Source organism: Miniopterus natalensis, chromosome 1, assembly GCF_054644295.1.
Source record: "Miniopterus natalensis isolate mMinNat1 chromosome 1, mMinNat1.hap1, whole genome shotgun sequence".
Lineage (NCBI taxonomy): Eukaryota > Metazoa > Chordata > Mammalia > Chiroptera > Miniopteridae > Miniopterus > Miniopterus natalensis.
The window spans coordinates 48,662,131-48,682,771 of record NC_142081.1 but is presented as its reverse complement, the minus strand read 5'-3'; the positions used below and the strand labels follow the sequence as shown (position 1 = coordinate 48,682,771).

Here is a 20,641-nt window from a genome sequence, read left to right as displayed (position 1 = left end):
CTGACCAGGAATCAAACCCGCAACCTTTTGGTGTACAAGATGATGCTCCAACCAACTAAGCCACCAGGCCAGAGTGTCAGGAAAATTTTTTTTAAATAATGATATTTTGTGACACATCAAAATTAAACGAAACTCAAATTCCCATGTCCATGAGTAAAGTTGTACTGGAACTTAAGCAATACCCATGCATTTATGTATTTTCTTTGGCTGCTTTTGTGCTACAGTGGCAGAGCTGAATACCTGTGGGAGAGGCCACATGGCCCACTCCATTAGCGCAGTTGGGCTGCCAAAACAAAATACCACCGACTGGGTGGCTTCAACAACAGAAATTAATTTCTCACAGGTTCTAGAACTGGGAAGACCAAGATCAAGTCTGACAGGGTTCAGTTTCTGGTGAGCGCTCTCTTCCTGGCTTACAGCCAGGCTTCTTCTCACTCTGTGGAGAAAGAGCTCTGATGTCTCTCCCTCCACTTCCCCCCCACAGTGGATTAGGGTCCTACCCTTAGGACCTCATTGAACATTTGTCACCTCAAAGGCTCTCTATGTACAGTCACATTAAGGGTTATGGCAGATAACCTTTCAGGCAACATATGAATTTAGGGGCATAAACATTCACTTCGTATCACCCACAAAGCCTGAAATACTTACTATCTGGTCCATTATAGAAAAAGTTTGCTTACCCTTGCTCTAGAGACCCTTGATTCTCAATGTGGGCAGAAATGCAAAAAGTGTCAGGACCCACCCTGACCTGCTGAATTAAAATCTGCATTTTAACAAGATCCCTGGGTAATTCATTCACATATTACAGCTCAAGAAGCACTGGTTTCAAAATCTAGTGATCATGGTAAATAACATGGACGGTTTTTTTTTTAAATACAGATTTCTAGGCTCCACCATGAGAGGAGAATAATTTTTAAAAAAACAAACAGCTATAATAGTTGTTGAGGACTTACAATGCAATCTGCCAGGCACTGTGCTAACCTTTACATTCGTGATTTCATTTAATCTTCCGAACATTCTGAAGGAGCTATTATTATTATTATTATTATTATTATTATTATCCCTGTCTAAAAGATTAGGCAAACCACCAGGATTTAATCTGTTAACAAGTTGTGGAGCTTGAAATCAAACCTAGGCAGCAGACATAAAAATTATTTAACTGATATATATTTTTTTAATTGTCAGTGCCACGTGCCTCCTGTAATAGAGCATTGCAAATGACGTACCATGGGAACAACTGACACCATTTGGGGTGGGAAGAGGATTCCCAGAAGAGGAGATTTATAAGCTAGGTAAGATTTTTCCAAATGGAAACTCTAAGTTCACCCAGAGAATACCAAAAATAGTTTATAATAGCAGATAACCTTTCATTCAAGAAAAAGAATGTAAGGAAAGCTGACTAGATGATGCACTCTTACTTTTGTACAGTTCTTACAGTTTCACCAATCTGCAAACATTCTGTCTTTAAATAGAGGTGGTTGCAAACTGCCAAATGAAAATCTTTTCTTTTTCATTGTCTTAATGGAATAGCATTTTTTTAGTAAGAGGATTATTTTAGAAATGAATGCTCCATTATTTTTGAGGTATCTGTTTTTTAGTTTTTCAAGTACTGCGGTTCTAAAATTTGAGTTGAATAGCAATCATATGTGGCATTTTCAGATACTATCAAGAATGAAATTTTTTTTTTTAATTGTCCTCTTGATAAGTTAAGAAAAAATAGTTGAGTATTCCCTAAAGACTGTGCCAATAAGTTTCAACATGTTTTGGTTTGATAATAGATTAAATACAACATTAAAAGGGGGTAACTGAAAAGATATTTCATAGAGAAGTAAAATATAATACTTTTAAAAAATGTCCCCTTTGTTATAATTTGTACTCACACTTAGTCAGTTTTACGCCTACATAGTAAGTTGTTTCCAAAATCATTCCTCTAAGAAGTCCACTAACTTCAGTTAAATGAATTTATTTTGTAACCCTTTGAAAGGAAAATAATAAAAGAGTGCAATCAGACACTGACTGTTCAAAGGGACTATTTCTACTAAAACTAGAAATTAACTGTGGTGGAGCACGAAAAGAACTGAAGATAGGCAAAAAACGTAAGGTATGTCCCTAAAGATCTTGCCTGTGATACATAACAGCAATAATGTTAATGGAATTTTACACCAATCCTAAAAATGATCTGTTAACAGATAAATGCAAAATGACCTCACAGAAACCAATGCTGCTTCATCAATGATGAGAGAGTCATTGATCGGCTGCAGCCCACAACCCGGGCATGTCCCCTGACTGGGAATCAAACCCCAATCTCCTGGATCCTAGTGGATGCTCAACCACTGAGCCACGCCCGGCTGGGCTAGATTTTCTTATTTGATTTTTAGAGCAAGAGGAAGGGAGAGGGAAAGAGAGAGAAACATCCATGTGAAAATGAAACATGCCCCCTTACTGGGGCTCGAGCCCGAAACCTGGGTACGTGCCCAATTGGGAATCGAACCAGCAACCTTTTGGTACATGGGATGACGCACAACCAATTGAGCAACACGGGCCAGGGCATCATCGGCAGTTCTTGATTTTCTTTCCTGAGATATGTAACCATATCACCAAATCCTATTCTATTATGGTAAAAGATAACACCCATGAATCAGACTTAATTTTATCATGCTTCCATACAAACTGGCAAAGGGACTCTAAAGTTACATTATTAACCAGAGGTTGTTTCTTTTGACTCTGCTCCCCAGGAGTAACTGGAAGTTCCAACTTTGGATTTGTCAAAAAAAAAAAAAAAGGGAAGGGGAATCTGTGAGTTTTAAAGGTATGCAAGTTAGCTACAACATTACTAATGCTTTCAAATATTTTGGATCTTTATAACTGGTGCTAAATCTCATGCTCACTAACCATGCTTGCTGTGAAATTTAATAGCACAGTCTTTAGCAAAATAGAAGCTAAAGATTATCTAATATCAGTGTCCTAAATGCTAAACTAACAACAGTACCATCTAACTAATCTCTCCCTTTTCACTCTATTATGTAAAGACTGAACAATTAAGAACAGTTTCCAAGAGTCATGAAAATAATCCCTTTGAAATTAGAAACTCTAACTAGAATTTGAAGCCAATTTCTGAAATAAACAAAGAAAAAGAGGAGCAAAGTACTTCAATCAGTCTATTATCAGGGAACACAAGTGAGTTGTTAATTTTGCTCTCAGTTTTTTATGATAACAACAAACATTTTAACATTGTACTTAAAACTGCGCTAAATACTGAAAGTGCCAAGGGTGGGGGGAAAACTAAGTGAAAATACTCCCTACAAAGATGCAAAATCTTGAAGAAAACCTCACACCACAATTTTTTTTTTAAAGTCACATAAACATTAAATCACAAGCCTAATGCTTTTTACCCAGCTCGCCCGAAAGTAAAACACTTCTAATTAAAATCAAACTGTGTATTTTTAAATCATTAAACTAGAACAAACTAGCAATATCAAAATACTTCCATTGCTCTGCCAATATTTATATTATACTAATAAAGACACAAGGATCCTTTTAGCTACTTTAAAAACAAAACATTCTACATCTCAGGGAACAAAGACTTGAGGGTTTAGAGTAAAATGTTCTAAAATAACTTTCATTATTAAGTGCAATTAAATTTTATTAATCAGAAATTTTGGAGAAAAGTGCACAAGACAGTCAACTTAATTATCTTTTGGTATAATCTTTCTTGTTTTAAGCAGAGGTCATATCTGTTATATCTTTGTATCTAGTACTACAATGCCTTACTTGGAAAAATAAAAAATGCTTGTTGAATAAATTGAAAAATATAAATTTATTCCTCTCTTTCAGAAACAAAGTACTGTATATATTAACCAGAAAAATGTGTTCCAATAACATACAGTTTTACTGAAAACTTAATTACCAGAAGTAGAAACAAAAGAATGTGTATTAGAGCATCAGAAAGGGCTAAGATTAATATGAAAATGAAACTTTGAGACATCAGTTTACTACTCAAATTGACATGAAATCAGCAAACAGAAGCATTCAAATTTCATTTCCAAGCCCACTTAGTAAATCTAGTTCCAGTTAGAGTATCTTTAATGTGCAAAAGCTCAGTAAAAGCAAGTACTCACCATGCAAGATACAGATAGGTTTCCCTTAACCTACTGCCCTCTAGACACATCACTCTCTGTTAAACAGGCAGCCATCGCCAGATGCTCTCGCTAAAACTGGTCACAGATGGTCAGTTGTCCAGTTAACAGAACATACTGCCCTCCCAATAGCCAAAAGTAAGAAGGAAAGGAGAGAGCTTTTAACACTTGCCTGCTTAGTGAGTAAAACCTACTTGCTTGCTATAAGCTTGGCTAAGCCCCAACAGTGACTTTCTAGAAAAACACGACTAGGCCCTCGGGCTCTCAAGATTAAAAAGGCATCCTAACAGTGGAGCTGTCCGATGCTTGAAATCCACACAACTGCATCCCTGCTAGTCAGCCATTCTGGCTGTGACTAGGCAGCTCCTGGGGTGTGGAACCTAGTGTCCAACAAGAAAGTCCTACAGCTGGGACCGAGTCCTCTGTTACCCTGTGCTGCAATGAGTCCAACCACTCAGTCTAATTCCACAGCCAGGAAATGTGGAGCTATTGTCCTCACCTCTCCTCTCTTGGCCAAAGCCTGGGGGACCAGAGCAAGATGCCAGGACCATGATCCGATGCAAGCTGACCGGCCCTCCACTACCACAACCCTGCTGGCTTTTCAACTGCAAAGTACCTCACAAATGTTAACTGTCCTTTCCAGATTCAAGATCAACAAGAAGCAACTGGCTGGCTTCCTGGTTTAGCTGTTAGACTTAAATATGGAGATGAAGCTGAAAAATACAAGGACTCAGTACCTAATAATACAAAAACTGCTGACAATGCAGCTAAAAAAAGCAGAGCCATTGATCAACTTGCATGTAAATAATCCTAAATTTAAGGCTGGTGTGATGGCTCTGGAGAACCTTCTTCAGAATCAGCGTAGTGATGACTACCTGGTAATGCTTAAGGCAATTTGCATTTTGGTCCAGGAGCCATGACACAGGATGATGCAGTTGATAACGCAAACCAAACAAAAGAGGGATTGCCTGTTGCTTTAGACAAGCATATTCTTGGTTTTGACGCAGGAGATGAAGTTCTTAATGAACTGCTCAAATTCTGCGATTGCTGCATATAGAAAAGCTTAGAGAGCCACAAACAAAAATTAATGAAGCCATAGTAGCTGTTCAGGCAACTGTTGCCGATCCAAAGACAGACCACAGACTGGGGAAAGTTGGAAGGTGAACATTTTAGGATTTCAGCCTCTCACCTACTTAGTACAGTTGGGAAGCATGTACACCCTGCTATGTGTTTCAAAAATCAAATGTTACATTTTCAAAGGAAGAATCCCAGAAAATTGACAACGGTCTATAGATTTACCATCACTGCTTTTTCTTTCAAGTCCAGGAAGTTGGTGGGAAAAGATCAATGGGTCTTCTTTACACATATGCATGCGTAGAAAATTTTATATTTTAAAGAATTGTTTTCACTGCCAAAGTTTTAACTGCTTTTTAATTTTTCCACAAAAAACAGACATTATTTTGTTTTTTCTAATCATTCATTTAGAATAAGCTACCTACATCTTCAAGAAGAGTGCTCTATTAAGCTATTTTTGTTATCTTCAACATATTTATATTCCCTTAATAGTGAGTTTGATATATGGGTTTTTTTAAATCAATAGTTGTCCCGAATCCTATCTCTTACTTGATACTGAGTACAATCTTCCTGAATAAATGATATACCTATGGAAAGGGAGAGCACACTGAGAGGCTATGGCTGGAAATACATGTTGCTGACTTTGGTGACAGTAGGTTAGGCAACATCCTTTCAGTATCAATGGTTCAAGGAAGGTCACCCTGGAGCATATGTAATTTCTCGTCGTTTGTAAAGCTGTGTGACAGAGGTCAATAGTAAAACTTATTTAACCAAAAGCAGATTAAATTAAAATTGGACACAATAAGATTACAAGCAAAATGCCATCTGGAAAATTGTGGCAAAGAGCCAGAAGATGGGGTTCTATGCCCCTGCATCTGAAAATGGATCCCCACCACTGCTTCTTACTGCACAGGGAATCATGTCTAATGCTGCTCTTGTGCTACTGTGAGGCCGGGGAAGGAAATAGGGCAACTCATTGTGGGACCACTGTGCCTCTTCCTTCCTGCACCCCAAAGGGAAGTGAGACAGGGAAAGCCAGCGTACATTGTAAAGCCCAATATGTGTGGAAGACTGTAACAACTCAGAGAGAATTTGTTTAGTAATCATAATTAGAGTTGCTGCTTTGTACTTAAGGGTGAAAAGCTCATGAGCAACCAATAGCTAAATGTGCATGTTATACCGTGAGTACGTATCTGTTTATAACTCATGTATTTACTGCAGACATTCATTTCTTTAATTTCTACTAAACGTGATACGCCATGAAATTCTTTCCTCAGCAAAGATAAGACGAATAGGGAATAAAGCAGTGTCTTTCAGAACTCTGCTGAATACAATCACAAAGTTAAGTGCTTTTTCTCTGGTGTTCCTGGGTTAGAGCTACATAAAGTAAACATTGATAGTTACATGGGTCATAGGTAAGAGCTTTAATCTGTACATAAAGCATATATATTTTATACATGTAAATACGCCTACATAGCACTCTCGGGCAATTTCTAAGTTAAACTTAATTGTTGTGTATTCTCTGATCTTTTGGTGATAATTCCTATTTTACATTCATATTCTACATCACCACACACCCATAATAATTGGTCAGGATCTCACTCTACCAGAAGTGAACTTTAGAAAGAAAAGCAGGTGCCCAGAGGTGGGGGATAGAAAGATACCACGGTTATCTGACAATGTGTCAGTTCACTAACAATGGTAAGTCAAAGACCAGCCACGGACTTAAGCAGGAGGGCGCACAGTGATGTAGTAAAGTCGGTTCTTTGTTCTTTTTACCATTAAGTCAGTTCTACTGGCTTATATCCAACAACTTTTCTCCCAGCTGGGTCAGAGAGGAAGGAAAAAAGGAAAAGGGTAGTACAAACTCACTCACCTAGCCCACTGAGTGTGTAGAGAAGGTCGCTGGTGGCTAAGAGAATGGGCCCACTCTCCTGCTGCCCTTCCTCTTTGTAGTACAGCTTGTAGCCCTGGATGGCTGCTGTGTCCTCGGCATCCTGCCGCCACCTCACAGAAATGGTGGTACAGTTCACAGGCTCCAAATGTAACTCTGGAGACTTAGGGGCTAGAAAATTTCACCAGAAATGTATGTATAAAAAAAACACCACATAATTCACATGAAAACACAGGAAAGGAGAGATCTCAGATCTTAAGCTAACAGTTGCAAAACGTTCAAATCCAACAATGATACTATAACGTTCAAAATTTCACAATGATATTAAAGTTTCAGACAGAATTAAATATATAAAATACTACCTAAAAGACTAAGGCATATAAATAAGAACAAAATAATATCTGTATTTGCATGTTTTTTAAAGAGACAATTAAGTACTTTCTCATTTTGACTACCCAATATTTCTCTATGGTAGAACAGGTATTATTATTATTAATCAATTAACAACAATAACAACGGAACCAGACATGTTACATCCCACATTAGTAAAAGAGAAAGGTCTAAAATGGGTGGGGAACGTTTGGCCTGCGGGCCATATTGGTCTGGCCCTGCCAAGGTAACCATAGGCAGGACTCGAAATTCAATAAATCTAGAAATTTTTTCATAGTTTTTAAGTTGATAATTTTGTATGGCCTTCGAATGATGCTATAAATATCCAAATGGCCCCTTGGCAGAAAAAAGATTCCCCACCCCTGGAAAATTTCCTAGTCCTATGATCTTCCTGTTAAACTAATATTTCAAAAAATATATGGCAATAATATTAACTAGGTCTCTATTAATATGTATAAAACTTTTGATAATTCAGTTTGTTTGGACTGCTGTATCCATCAAGGATTTGCTAAGCAAACGAATAGTGTGAACAAAAGTTTTACACACTAATGAGTTCTATGCAATAAGGGACTACTCAAATAAAAAGTTTAAATTTTTTTCAATTAACTCCATGATCTATGGGATACTTTTATTCATAAAATAAAATTTAAGAATATAAACATAATTTAGATAAGAAAAAATTGATTCAAAAGTATAAATACAGTGTTCTTCCTCAATCATCTTTAGAAATTTACCTTGTACGCTTGTAGCTTTGGGTGTCCTATGTGAAGTCCATACTGATGACTCTCCCAGCCCCACTCTGGTAGCAGCAGTAATCCGCACCAGGTAGACACTATCAGGTTTCAGGCCTTTCAAAAGGTACTCGTGCGTGGTCCCAGGGAGCTCTAGAACTTGGATGGAGTTCTCAGTGCTTAGGCGGAAGGACAGACGATAGAGTACCACTTGGCCCCTCCGATACTTGGCTGGGATTGGCAGCCAGGAGATGAGAATATCAGTGGGACTTCGACTTGTCAAACTGATTTCAGGAGGTCTCAGGGGAACTAGTCATGTAAGAAAACAGGTTGCTGATAAATATTTAGAATCAAAATTGTCAATCAGAGCACCAGTAATAAATGACTATCTTAACAGCAGCACATAATATAATAAAGAGGAGATGCCTTCAGCCCTAACAGAGGTTTTCAAGAGTACAAATCAGAAAAAGAAAAAATGAGAAAGGATCAAGCATAGGGAACCGAACAAGCAAAGTTGTCATTGTTGTTTGGGATGAATATGACATTACTTAATACTCATACAAAATTCGAGGATACTTTTCAATCCCATCAAAATGCCTTAGGGACAAAGAAGAGAGAATTATACAAGAGTGGGGAAGCCCAGGACACCAGGGTTTTAACCTGGCAAGTAATATTTTGACATGTCAGAGGAATGTCTTAAAAAGCAGTGTGAATTTTGTACTCCCAATGACATACATGGTGCTTAGGACGAAAACAGTGTTTTTCCTCTAAGTAATCTGAATACAACCGGCACCCCAGGGAAATGAGTCGAGCGTAGTGGGAGGCAGTCCAGTGCCGAGTTAAGACAGGTTCTAGAGTTAGCCTGCGTGCTTGAATCCTTGCTCTACCACTTACTATTCTGCGAGATCTTGGCCAATTAACTTCTCTGTGTCTGTGTTTCTTCAGACATAAATGAGGATAATATTAATAGCTCATTCTACAGTCTTTCCTATCTCAGTTAACGGCAACCATTTGTCTAACTCAGGCCAAAAATCTTGGTGTCATCCTTGACTCCTCCAAACACACTCCGCATTCAATCCTGTGGCTCTGCAATTTCCCCTGCCACCCCCTGGTCCCTGTCCCCATCACCATTAGCCTGTATTGTTGCCATAGACTCCTAACAGATTTCCCTGCTTCTGCCTTTGTCCCTACTATCTATTCTCAACACATTAGCTGTTAAAATGCAAGTTAGATGCTGTCACTCTTCTGCTCAAAATAGCTCCCATTTCACTCAAAGTAAAAGACAAAGACCTCTTATGTGGCATATCTGCTTACATGGTCGGCTCCCATTAGTTCTCTGCCTCCTCTCCCACTGCTTTCCACTGGTTCCAGCCCCTCCCGACACACTGTGCTTCTGGCCCTCAGCAATTTCCATCTCCTCTGCCTAGAATGCACTTCCCAGTCATCTGCCTGCCCAGCTCCCTCATTTTCACTTCCTTCAGGTCTTCATTCAAATGTCATCTACTACTCAGTGAGCCCTTCTTTGGTGACTGACTAAAGTCTCACACCCTCCCAACATTTTATTCTTCCTTTCCTTGCTCTTTTCCCTTCTGCTCAACACTTACCACTATCTTACATGACTATCATGTTTATTGTTCCTCTACTCCCTATCCCACTAGGGAGTAAACTTCTTGAATTCAAGGACAGGTTTTTGTTTCCTGTTCAGTACTAAATATTAAATAACACATAGCAGGTACTCAATAAACATTTGTAGAATGAATGACAAATTAATAGATAGAAACGGGAAAATCCATTTACTAAGCATTTCTGAGTCCTTTATGTGTATGAACTCAAAAATTTGCACAAGAACTCAATGAAAGAAGTAACTACCATTTCTACTCTACAGCTGAGGAAACTGTGGGACAAAGAGGTCAATCACTTGCCCAAGGTCACAGATTGTGGGTGAAGGAGCACATCCACACAGACCAGACAGAGCCCACATTCTTACCCCTATACTCTCCAATCTCTAGGAACAATAGTTCTATCACAGACTTGTATAGGGACTAAATAAGACGGTGGAGGAAAGGTTTATAGAATAGGCAGGGATAAGCACTTCCCAAGTGTTAGCTGTATTGGCTGTGCTCTGCTGTGCACTCCAGGAGACACACACACCTCAGAGAAGTATGTTTCGAAAATGGGGAGACACGTATAAATCTGAAAAGTAGTGTCAGAGTCTGTACGCTGTCATCAAAATCAAACATTAAATTAAAAAGTTGCAGAGTAAGGAAAGGTTTAAAGGACAAAAACTTTGAGATCATAACATAACTGGAATTGGCAAGCTTTCACAAGTTGCTGGCTACGCTTAGACTCATTTTCTTCAAGGATATGGGGGTATACCTTACACATCCCTCCAAAATCCCCAAAAGCAAAATCAAATAAAAAACAGAACCTGTGTTTCCCCTTAGACATGTGTGTTAGAGGTTGTTAGACATAATGAGAAAACTGGAAAGGTCATACGTACTGCGGTTCACTCCAAAATTAAACAAACTCTTAAATGAAAGCCCAAATTTGGAATTCAGTATACAGATCAGTGAAAACTTTTTCATTTAGTCAACCTCTGAACATATAAACATCTAAACAAGTGGCACTATAAAGATATAAGTAAGAGATCTGGGACCAAATGAACAACAACAAAAAGATTCTGGAATCATTTCTATAAATACATTTTGAAACTAAGGAAGGGTAGGTGACTTCTTCAGGATAAGAAACATGTATAAAAGGAGAGGAGTATAATTAAGCATATTTTAAATGATTTCCTTGTCACACTGCAGGGCCATAAACAGGGGCTTTCTAGAGCCTCTGGAGAAAGGGATGAAGTCAGAGGAAGAGACTCAGTTCTCCAATACTGTCATAATAAAAGGAATGTCCCTCCACTGTAAGAATATATGACGGCCTGCCAGAGCTCAGTTTCCACCTCATGGTCAAGTAACAAACTGCACAAGTATTATTTTCCTCCTTAAGTAGAATAACCATATTGTATCGAAAAATAAACTATCTGATTTTATAAGAATTTTTTTAAAAATATATCTTTATTGATTTCTGAGAGAGTAAAGGAGAGGGAGAGTGAGAGATAGAAACATCAATGATGAGAGAGTCATTGATCGGCTGCCTCCTGCACGCCCCTGACCAGGGATCGAGCCCACAACCCGGGCATGTGCCCTGACCAGGAATCGAACCCCGATCGCCTGGATCCTAGGTCAACGCTCAACTGCTAAACCATGCCTGGCCGGGCTATAAGAATTTTTTTTAACTGAAAGGTACTAAGTTTCATAAACTCCCAGTTTCAGAAGTCTAATACCTCTACCTCCAGTCATTACACAGACTCAATATGTAACTGTTCTTATATTTATTCATGCCTAGAGAATATACTCAGTAAAAAATAAATAAGTCAAAATTTTAATAAAAACTGCAATATATTTATAATTTAAACTAGGAACTTGAAATACAATGAGAATAGTAGAATTTTATTATTAGAGGTTGTATTATGAATTACAAATAAAAGTTCGCTTTATTCTTACGTTACTAACAAAAAGTAAAGTCATATTTGACATAGCAAATTAGCCTGCTGGTAGCCACAATTGTTTTTGGGTTTTTTTTAACCAGAAAAAAGATATATTCTTTTTCTTTTTTAAAAAATTGATCTTAGGGAAAGGGAGGGGGAGAGAGAGCACATGAAAAACATCAATCGGTTGCCTCCTGTACACGCCCCGACTGGGAATCGAACTCCCAACCTTTCAGTGTACAGGACAACATTCCAACCAACTGAGCCACCCGCCAGGACAATATTTTTTCTATTTTAAAACACGCTTACTTATTGAAATTGATTAAACATATTAATGTTCATACTTAAATGACCTAGAATCATGTTTTCTTACCGTCCTCTAAAGTATTCTGTGTCACATGGTCAGACATCTGGCTGGCTCCCATCGGCATGTACGCCACAATGTAGAAAGTATAATTGCTGGCAGGTTCTAAGTCATCAATGATATAATGAGTCGTGTCGTTTCCAATAACTACTTGATACTCTTCATTATTTAAACCTACATTAAAGAATCAGTGTTTAAAAATTAAGAATATTCAAAATAAAACTAATAAGACCATTTCCCCTCACTGTAAAACACTGGTCCTTGAGTCTAATCTCTTTCAGTTACATTTTGTGACCCTTTAAAAAATGTGAATGGGAAGGACTGTATTTTTTTAAAAGTAACTGTTTGTCCTGCTACAAATTACTAGTTTGCATTTTTCCTGAACAAATCAAACCGAAAATAATTACTCTTCTCTAAACTCCATTAAGATCTAGTTAAAACTCAGAGCAGAGACAACGTGAGGCAGTAACACACATTGCTTAACATTATGGAACGCTGTAATTCATAAGTGTAAATTTTACTTGCTTAAACTCATGGCTTCCTTTTTCTTTTACACGTAAATGGAGAGACAATGGGGAATGTAATGGCTCTACTCTTTATAAAAACAAACCAAACCAAAAGTTGTCCTGCAAAAGATCTCATTTTGCCCCGAGAGATTCTATTAGATTTGACTGACACAAGTTGTTCTTTTATTTATATTGAAAGCAAAAGAACTGGGAAGCCCAGAATGTGCTTCAGAACATTTTGTTTCACAATGAGCTTTATTTTTGAGAGGAAAAAAAATGCTCAGCAATTCTTAATAAAATATGCATGGCGAGGTAGAGAAGAGGATTTGTCTTTGTGGGATTTAATTCCTACAGAGCAACCCTGTAAAGTGGAACAAGAGCCCCGGTCGCTACTGTGCTTTGTGAACAATTCACAGTAAATGGATGTCAACTTAATCAAAACTCTCTAAGGACGGGGCCCCTTCTTTCCACACTGGATTTATAAACAAAACAGAAGGCAAATTCCACTGTTAAGTTTTCCCACATTTCTGAATGAACTTGATAGCATTTTAATTAGACAAGATTACAGGCATTTCACAACAGACTGGCTAATGTCTCGTTAATTAGGCGCTGCATAGTACGATTTCTGACCTACCAAACAAGGTCCTTGAGTTCGAATTAAAAAGCCTTGTTCCATCCCTGAATAGCCCACTGAGCTGCATGTGGAGGCTCTAATGAAAGAACCATAATAGCAAACAAGAGTGGTCTCCACCAAAACCAGCATTCCTTTTACCTTCCTAAATCACTGAAAAGGGAATTAACATACTCCAACATGCTCAGCTATCAGACTTTCATTCTTCTTGCTACCATGACCCCTGATTTAAATTCAAAATATTCCTCTTCAAAATACTACTTCAAAGTACAAAAAACAAACAACAACAAACCACCTGTTTCTACAGACAATTTTGTTATAACACCATTCTTTGGGTGTTTGGATTTGTTTTTAATGTCTATTACATAAAAGTTAGGCTGGTTGTGTATAAAACTAAAATCTGTAAACTTCTACTATGGTTTCTATGAAAAATCAACAGAGAAATCTCTAGGATTTATAAGTAGTTTTTCCTCTAAATTTTTTGCCAAAGAAATAATAAGAATAAAAATGGAACTAGTAGTCGTAAATAAAAATTTGAAGATAGCTCTGCTTTCTACTTTTATATCATAAATGTCAATAATGTCTTATTCAAATTTCAGAGAGTTCTATATAATTTCAGAAAACACTCATATAAAATCAAATATATCGGGAATTTGATAATGTTTATTTTCCCCTTAAAAATAAAATTTCATAGTGACTATACTTGACTACATTATTTTATTAAGCAGTCACACCACTGGTCCTATGTAACTGCATACTTATATTGGCATATTTTGTCTCAGTTAAAGAATTTAACTTTGCTGAAATGAAATCCGTAAATACACCACTCTGTATATTTTAGCTGGCAGAGCTACTTACTTCTAAATAAAAAAACCTTAAACTATACTTATATACACAAAGTATATACAACAATACAAAATTTAGGGGAAAAAATAGATTATACATGTGACAGATTGTTTTATTAAAAGAGATAAATGCCATAGAACTTCAAAAATATTATGTGGATTATGTAAAACATCCTTCAGACTGAAAACAAATCCATGATAGCAAGTGGAACTTAAAAATAAACACTTCCCTAATTGCTTACCTTCCGCCTTCATGTAGTGCACGGAATAAGCGATGACTTTGTCTGAATTATAAAGTGGCCTTTCCCAGGCTAAAAGGATGGCTGAACTTGACATGGTTTCAGCATGCACATTATAAGGAGCGCTGGGTCGGTCTTCTGACATTACTACGGTTAGCCTGGCTCTAGATAAAATAGAGCCTTGGCTGTTCTCGGCCATGCACTGATAAATAGCATCATCTTCAGGAATAATCTGGTTAATTACCAATTTACTGAAGAAAGGAAAAATATTTATTTCTATGAAAAACTCTAAGAATGTAAAAATAAAGTTAAACTATTGCTAAGTGTACTACCATTTTAAATGACAAAAAGTACTAAGAACAAAAAAAGTTATACTCAACCATACTGAAAAATCTGTATGAATTATTTTAAATTACTCTTATTTTCTGAGTCTACGCAAGCACTAGTGATATCCAAATCCTGTTTGTTTTAGATGACAGCTTAAAAAGTTGGCTTCCCTTAAGAGAGTATATTACTTTGTAATAGCATCTAATTTATATAATATTGCAATGTTACATAAAATTGAGGTCAACAAAAATTTTTAAAGTTTTGTGCAACATAAGTGAGAATGTTACAAGAAGATTAATATTTATATTAATAAAAGTGAGTTTTTATAATGATTACGTTTGAATTCTTAGAGAATCAATTATTTCTTTCTAATTTCTTAATCATGGAAAAAGAAAGTGAGACCCCCTAAGAGTTAATATGCTTGCTAATAATTTAGCTACTTGCTTATCAGCACTATAATCCAGGTCTGGGGAACTGCCCAACATTCATTTCAGTACAGTTAACCACTTCCATGATCCACATATAAAAGGATCTATGGCATGATGATATTATAATCTTAGGTTAATTTCTTATTTCATTTTAGTTTTAAATGCCAAGATAGCTAAAATAATTGATATTATAATTATAGCCATTTCACATAAAAATTACTAAAGCCATCATATCTTATCTAGTAGCAAAGTGACATAACTTACCTGTTGTACATTTTAATTCTACCATTTGAATGTATCTTTCTTCCGTTTTTCAGCCATGACATTTTGGGTGAGGGGATTCCTTCTGCCTGACATACAAATCGAGCAGTGCCAGCTCGAGGCCTCGTTAAACTTTCTGGCCATTCGACAAATAAAGGAGGAGCTATTTTTAAAGAAAAAAAAAATATTTCTGTTGTTCCAACAGGAATGATACAAAGAGTCAAGGAAGAGTACAGCAAATGACAAAGTCCCACCCCTGAAAATATTAGACATTTTGAGCCTCCAATCTACACTCTACATGTATCTATCCAGATGCCTTTTCCATACATTGCTCAGGTAGATGTGCACTTCCCCCAAGCTTTCCCTATGGAGACCATCTATATAAACACTCTAAAAATATGTGTACTATAATCCTACTTAACTAAACCCAATACATAGCCCCTTATAAATGCATATACACAATCATCAGATTAAAATTTTAGATTGGTGAATGGGTCCGGATTTGTGGGTGGGTGAGGAGGAGAGAAGAGGGAAGCTGAAGTAAGAAGGAATATAATAGTATGCAGGCAGCCAGAATGGTGACTTCTGACTAATAGTTATATTTTAACACAGGACTTTAATTTTCTCCTAAGACTGATCATAAGATTAAGAAACTCCTTATCAACCTTCATATCAATAATACGAACTTCAAGAAAGGTGGAAATAAGCTAAGAGATAAAACAGCAAATGTGAAAATGCAAGATTCTCTTGAATGCAGAAGAAAACATACCTAATACAGTTAAAGTTGCCATGGCAACTGTAAAGTTTCGTGTGCCTGGGATAGTGGCCCGACAAACATATACTCCCGCATGTTGCAGCTTGACGTCAGATATCATGAGATTACCATTTCCAAGTACCCGAGTATTATAGACATCAATGGACTTGTGATCTATTTCAGAGAAAATACTTCAGTTAAAACAACGAAATTGTTTCTAAAAGTGGTTCAAAAGATCAGTCTCCAAACAATCCTATCAGAAAAAGTATAAAATTCTCAACACTAAAACCATTTCTCTACACACTAAAATGCCAAACGTGTTTTGTATATACAATAAACATTTTATCTGTTTCACTATAATGAACAAAGTTTAAGGCAAAGACTTTTTTCCCTCTGAGACGACATACCAAGACGGCTCCAAGAAATGATTGGTTTGGGATTTCCTGTGGCCATGCACTCCAAAACAACAGTCTGATGAAGGGATGTTGTTATGTTCTGTGGACCTGCTATAATGGTTGGTGTGTGGAAGGATTTAGACTCCTTAGCTTTGGAGAGGAAAAGGCAGAATACAAAAATAAATTATAAGTAAACTATAAGTGAAATGAGTGAAAAGATCCATTGTTAAGTTATTCACTTTTTTCTTCTTTTAAAACAACTTAATTGAGATATCACTCACATAACATACAATTCACCCATTTGAAGTACAATTCAATGAGTTGTGCAACCATCACCACAATCAATTTTAGAACATTTTCATCACCCCAAAAAGAAACCCCATACCCATTAGCAGTCACTTCCCAATCTCTCCCCATAGCTTGGCAACCACTAAGCTACTGTCTGTCTCTCTCCATTTACCAATGCTAGACATTTCAGAAAAAAGGAACAGTACGTTACGTGACTGGCTTCTTTAAACAGCAAAATGTTTTCAATATCCATCCACGTTGTGGCACGTACCAGTACCTCATTTCTTTTTATTGAATAACAACAGAGTATTTAATTATATAAACAGGACACATTTCATTTATCCATTCATCAGCTGATGGACATGTGGGTTGTTTCCATATTATTTATTTTTAATTGAGGTTCAAACATTTATTTAATACTTTCAATAATCTTTTTAAGAATTCATGTGACAGTGGGGAGAAGGGAAGGAGTATGAGAGTGCTTTTGTTTCTATCTTTCATACCAGGAAGCTAACAGATATTACCTCAAATTAAAACAAAGCATTAGCCCAGCCGGGGGTGGCTCAGCGGTTGAGCATCAACCTAGGATCCAGGAGATCGGGGTTGGATTCCCGGTCAGGGCACATGATCCTCTCATCATTGATGTTTCTATCTCTCTCTCTCCCCCCCCCCTTCCTCTCTCTGAAGTCAATATTCCCTTCCTATTCACATATGGCAAAATAAAAAGTTACATTCGCTTAACGTTAACTTAATAACTGATGTTCGCTTAATGTTCACTTAATAATTTCTGGGTATGGAATTGGGGATATTTTAAAACTATATTACATCTTTGTACTTTTTTTTAAATCCTCACCTGAGGATATTTTTTTTCCATTGCTTTTTTCAGAGAGTGGAAGGGAGAGAGAGAGAAACATTGATGTGAGAAACATCAATTGACTGCCCCCTAACAGGGTTTGAACCTGCAACCTAGATATGTGTCTTGATCAGGTATCGAACCCATGACCCTTCTGGTGCATGGGATGGTGCTCCAATCAAATGAGCCACTTGGCCAGGGCATATCTTTCTACCTTTTTACTTTTATAAACATTACTCGTTATAATGAGCATGCATTATTTTCACAAATGCAAATTATGGTTCTTCTTAAAACAACAAACAAAAAAACACCAAACTGGAAATGAATATATCTTTACAGACAATGGACAATTCTGGTGGAAATGGATGATTGTTATTTTCTCTTTTTTGTATTTTATATATTTTTAAAAGTGAAATATTTACCAAAAAAAAAAATTTAATCTTTCTTAAAGATGATGACACTATTATAGCCTGAGAATAAAAATTAATAGCTGTGGCATTAAAAACTAAAAAATAACTTCTATGAGGTACCTGGAATCACTGTTAGAGAAGCCTCCACACTTTTACGTCTGTGGGCTACAGTAGCAGCAACACAACGGTAATTTCCAGCATCTCTCTGGCCAACATCATAGATCTGTAACACTCCTGTTGGTAGGACAGTTATCCTGCTAAGAAAAGAAAGATGACTGAACTCTTTGTAGTAGATTATTTTTATTTTAACATATATTCTATAAGATTTAATATATTCAACCTTTTTAAAGTGCCAAATGCAATACTTTAAAATTTTTTTAAAAATATTAGCTTGATTCAGCTGTTTTCATTTGGATCACTACAGCTCTCTAAAACATAAGTAACTATGCAGTGTGTGGTTTGTGAAATCCATCAGTCTAATTTTATAGTGTCTCATTTGACATTATAGCTTAGATGTAGCTAACTGGTGGCCTAGAGCTTTGTGTCATTTTTTCAGATTTCTGACTTCTTGTCTATTAATTTCGATGTATTCTCCAAGGTACACCTAAATGTAAATTTAAAAAAAAAGCACTTCCTTGAATAACTTCTTCCATCTAAGTCCCCTACCATTTTAGGAAATGATTTTTGCCTGTTTAGGGATACTGCTGCTACTCATTAGGACACGAATCTAACTTTTAAAAATTGCTACAAAGTTCTTGATCCTTAAACTCCGACCACCTTCAGAGTCTTAGGTGTGTGCGCGCATGTGTGCATGGATAATGGAGAGGAACTGGGAAGTGGAAAGCAGAGACAAAAGTGAGCAGCTACCAGGGCACACATGGGAGACCCTTTCATCAGTACTGCTACTTCAGTAAAGGTATAATTTGATTTTCCAAGTCCTTGGGCTGCAATCCATGTACTCAGATGGTTCTATGACTGGAAAAGACATTTGAGGAAAGAACAAAACAGTAAATAGGCTCTTTGAATTTTGATTTGAACCCCCAAAACAGGAATTATGCCCCATGTGCCAGAGACTAATAGTAATCTAATACTTTGCTTAATTTTGAAGTGTCTTTAAGAATTTGATTATTAACACTTTCAATGAAAATGAGTTCCATAACAACCTTTCCCCCAGAGAGTCTCATGATAAAGTCTTCGTTACTGCATTTACCTGTCCATAGTTACGGGTAGAGTTGTTCGATTTAATTCCCATGTTATAACTGCAGGAGGGTTTGATGAAATCTTGCATGCAAATCTAGCAATTCCACCTTCTTGGACCTCAATAGAAATTGGCTGAACTTCAAATGCAGAAATAGCTGTAAGACAAAGTTTGACAAATTCAGAATAAGTGCATGAACTATTATACTATACTTGGAAATAACATTATGCTAGATATTATTTATCAGACTTGAACTCTTGCTCAGATGTTAAGACCATTCCAACATAACTAACACAAAAATAATGTAGGGAATACTTATGAAAAAACCACTGAGCAGCTACCCAAATCAAGGAGTCTGGTCTTTCCTAAGATGAAACTCTAACCAAGTTCTTAAGAAACTTACGACCTGTTTGGAGAAAAAAAAAAAAAATGACATAACTGGAACAAAAATAAACAATTAATAGTGGTATTTAATTATATACTAAACTGTGTGGTACAAACTTCAGATACTACTGTATTTCAGAGGAGAAGGAAATCAATGCAGACAGATTAGACAGGAAAAAAACCATTTACAGAGACTGGTTTTAAATTGAGTTTCAAATAATCTGGGTTTAGATGAAAGGGGGAAAATAGGAATAAGATGAAGGCAATAAGAAAAGTGGAAGGAGAGTAGAGATAAAGCAGATTTGCAGCACAGTACAAATTAGACATCACGTAGATTTTTGAGCAAAGAAGGGTCAGGATAACAGTATTTGGAAAAATTAATCGGGCACTGTTACACAGGATGGACTGAGAAACAAAGAGCCTGGAATCAAGACCAACAGGCTGTTTAAAGAGGAATGACAGACCTGGGCCGTGGCAGTGAGAAGGGCGAGATTCTACAGACACCTTAATGAAAACAAGGACTTGGCTCTTTTGAACACAGATATGTCACTCTGGTTTGGAATCAAACGAGGTTGGTATTTGATGTTGAAAAATAAAAAAGACAGAGAAGACAAATGGTGTGATGAACAAAAGGTAGAGAGATGCAAGAGACTATTTTGAAACTCATGTCTTTCTCCAAACCAAAGCTAAATCCTGAAGTGTTGATACTTTCCAGAGATAACACTTTACCATTCTAGGAGGGCCTCCAGGAACTGGTCGTCAGAGTCCATGGTTTTAACATTTTGACAGAGTCCAGACTCCAGGTAACACTGTGGTTTTCATTCCCTCTACTAAGTCTTCCAGGACATAAAGAAAGGGCCCCAATGATGGTCTTACTCCCCCTTCCTCAGATTCCAGTTCAAAAAAATATATAGGACTTTATGGTTTATAAATAGAGTGAGAAGTTATAAAGAAAAATAGACTATGGTCTAGATGACTTATGCTTCCTTGGA

General features: G+C 36.8%; 1 protein-coding gene and 1 pseudogene across 1 annotated transcript in view; one reads left to right on the top strand and one right to left on the bottom strand.

Moving 5' to 3' along the window:
* PRTG (protogenin) overlaps window positions 1–20,641 on the bottom strand; it is a 122,939-nt gene that overhangs the window by 48,411 nt on the left and 53,887 nt on the right. The window contains exons 3-11 of the mRNA XM_087821337.1: window positions 19,278–19,422; window positions 18,188–18,321; window positions 16,529–16,666; window positions 16,137–16,295; window positions 15,371–15,530; window positions 14,355–14,602; window positions 12,140–12,304; window positions 8,229–8,534; window positions 7,087–7,275 (exon numbers count right to left, since the gene is read on the bottom strand). Of these exons, the coding sequence (XP_087677463.1) occupies window positions 7,087–7,275; window positions 8,229–8,534; window positions 12,140–12,304; window positions 14,355–14,602; window positions 15,371–15,530; window positions 16,137–16,295; window positions 16,529–16,666; window positions 18,188–18,321; window positions 19,278–19,422 (1,644 nt within the window). The remainder of the gene's footprint in view (window positions 1–7,086; window positions 7,276–8,228; window positions 8,535–12,139; window positions 12,305–14,354; window positions 14,603–15,370; window positions 15,531–16,136; window positions 16,296–16,528; window positions 16,667–18,187; window positions 18,322–19,277; window positions 19,423–20,641) is intronic.
* On the top strand, window positions 4,686–5,300 carry LOC107546536 (tRNA-splicing ligase complex subunit RTRAF pseudogene; annotated as a pseudogene).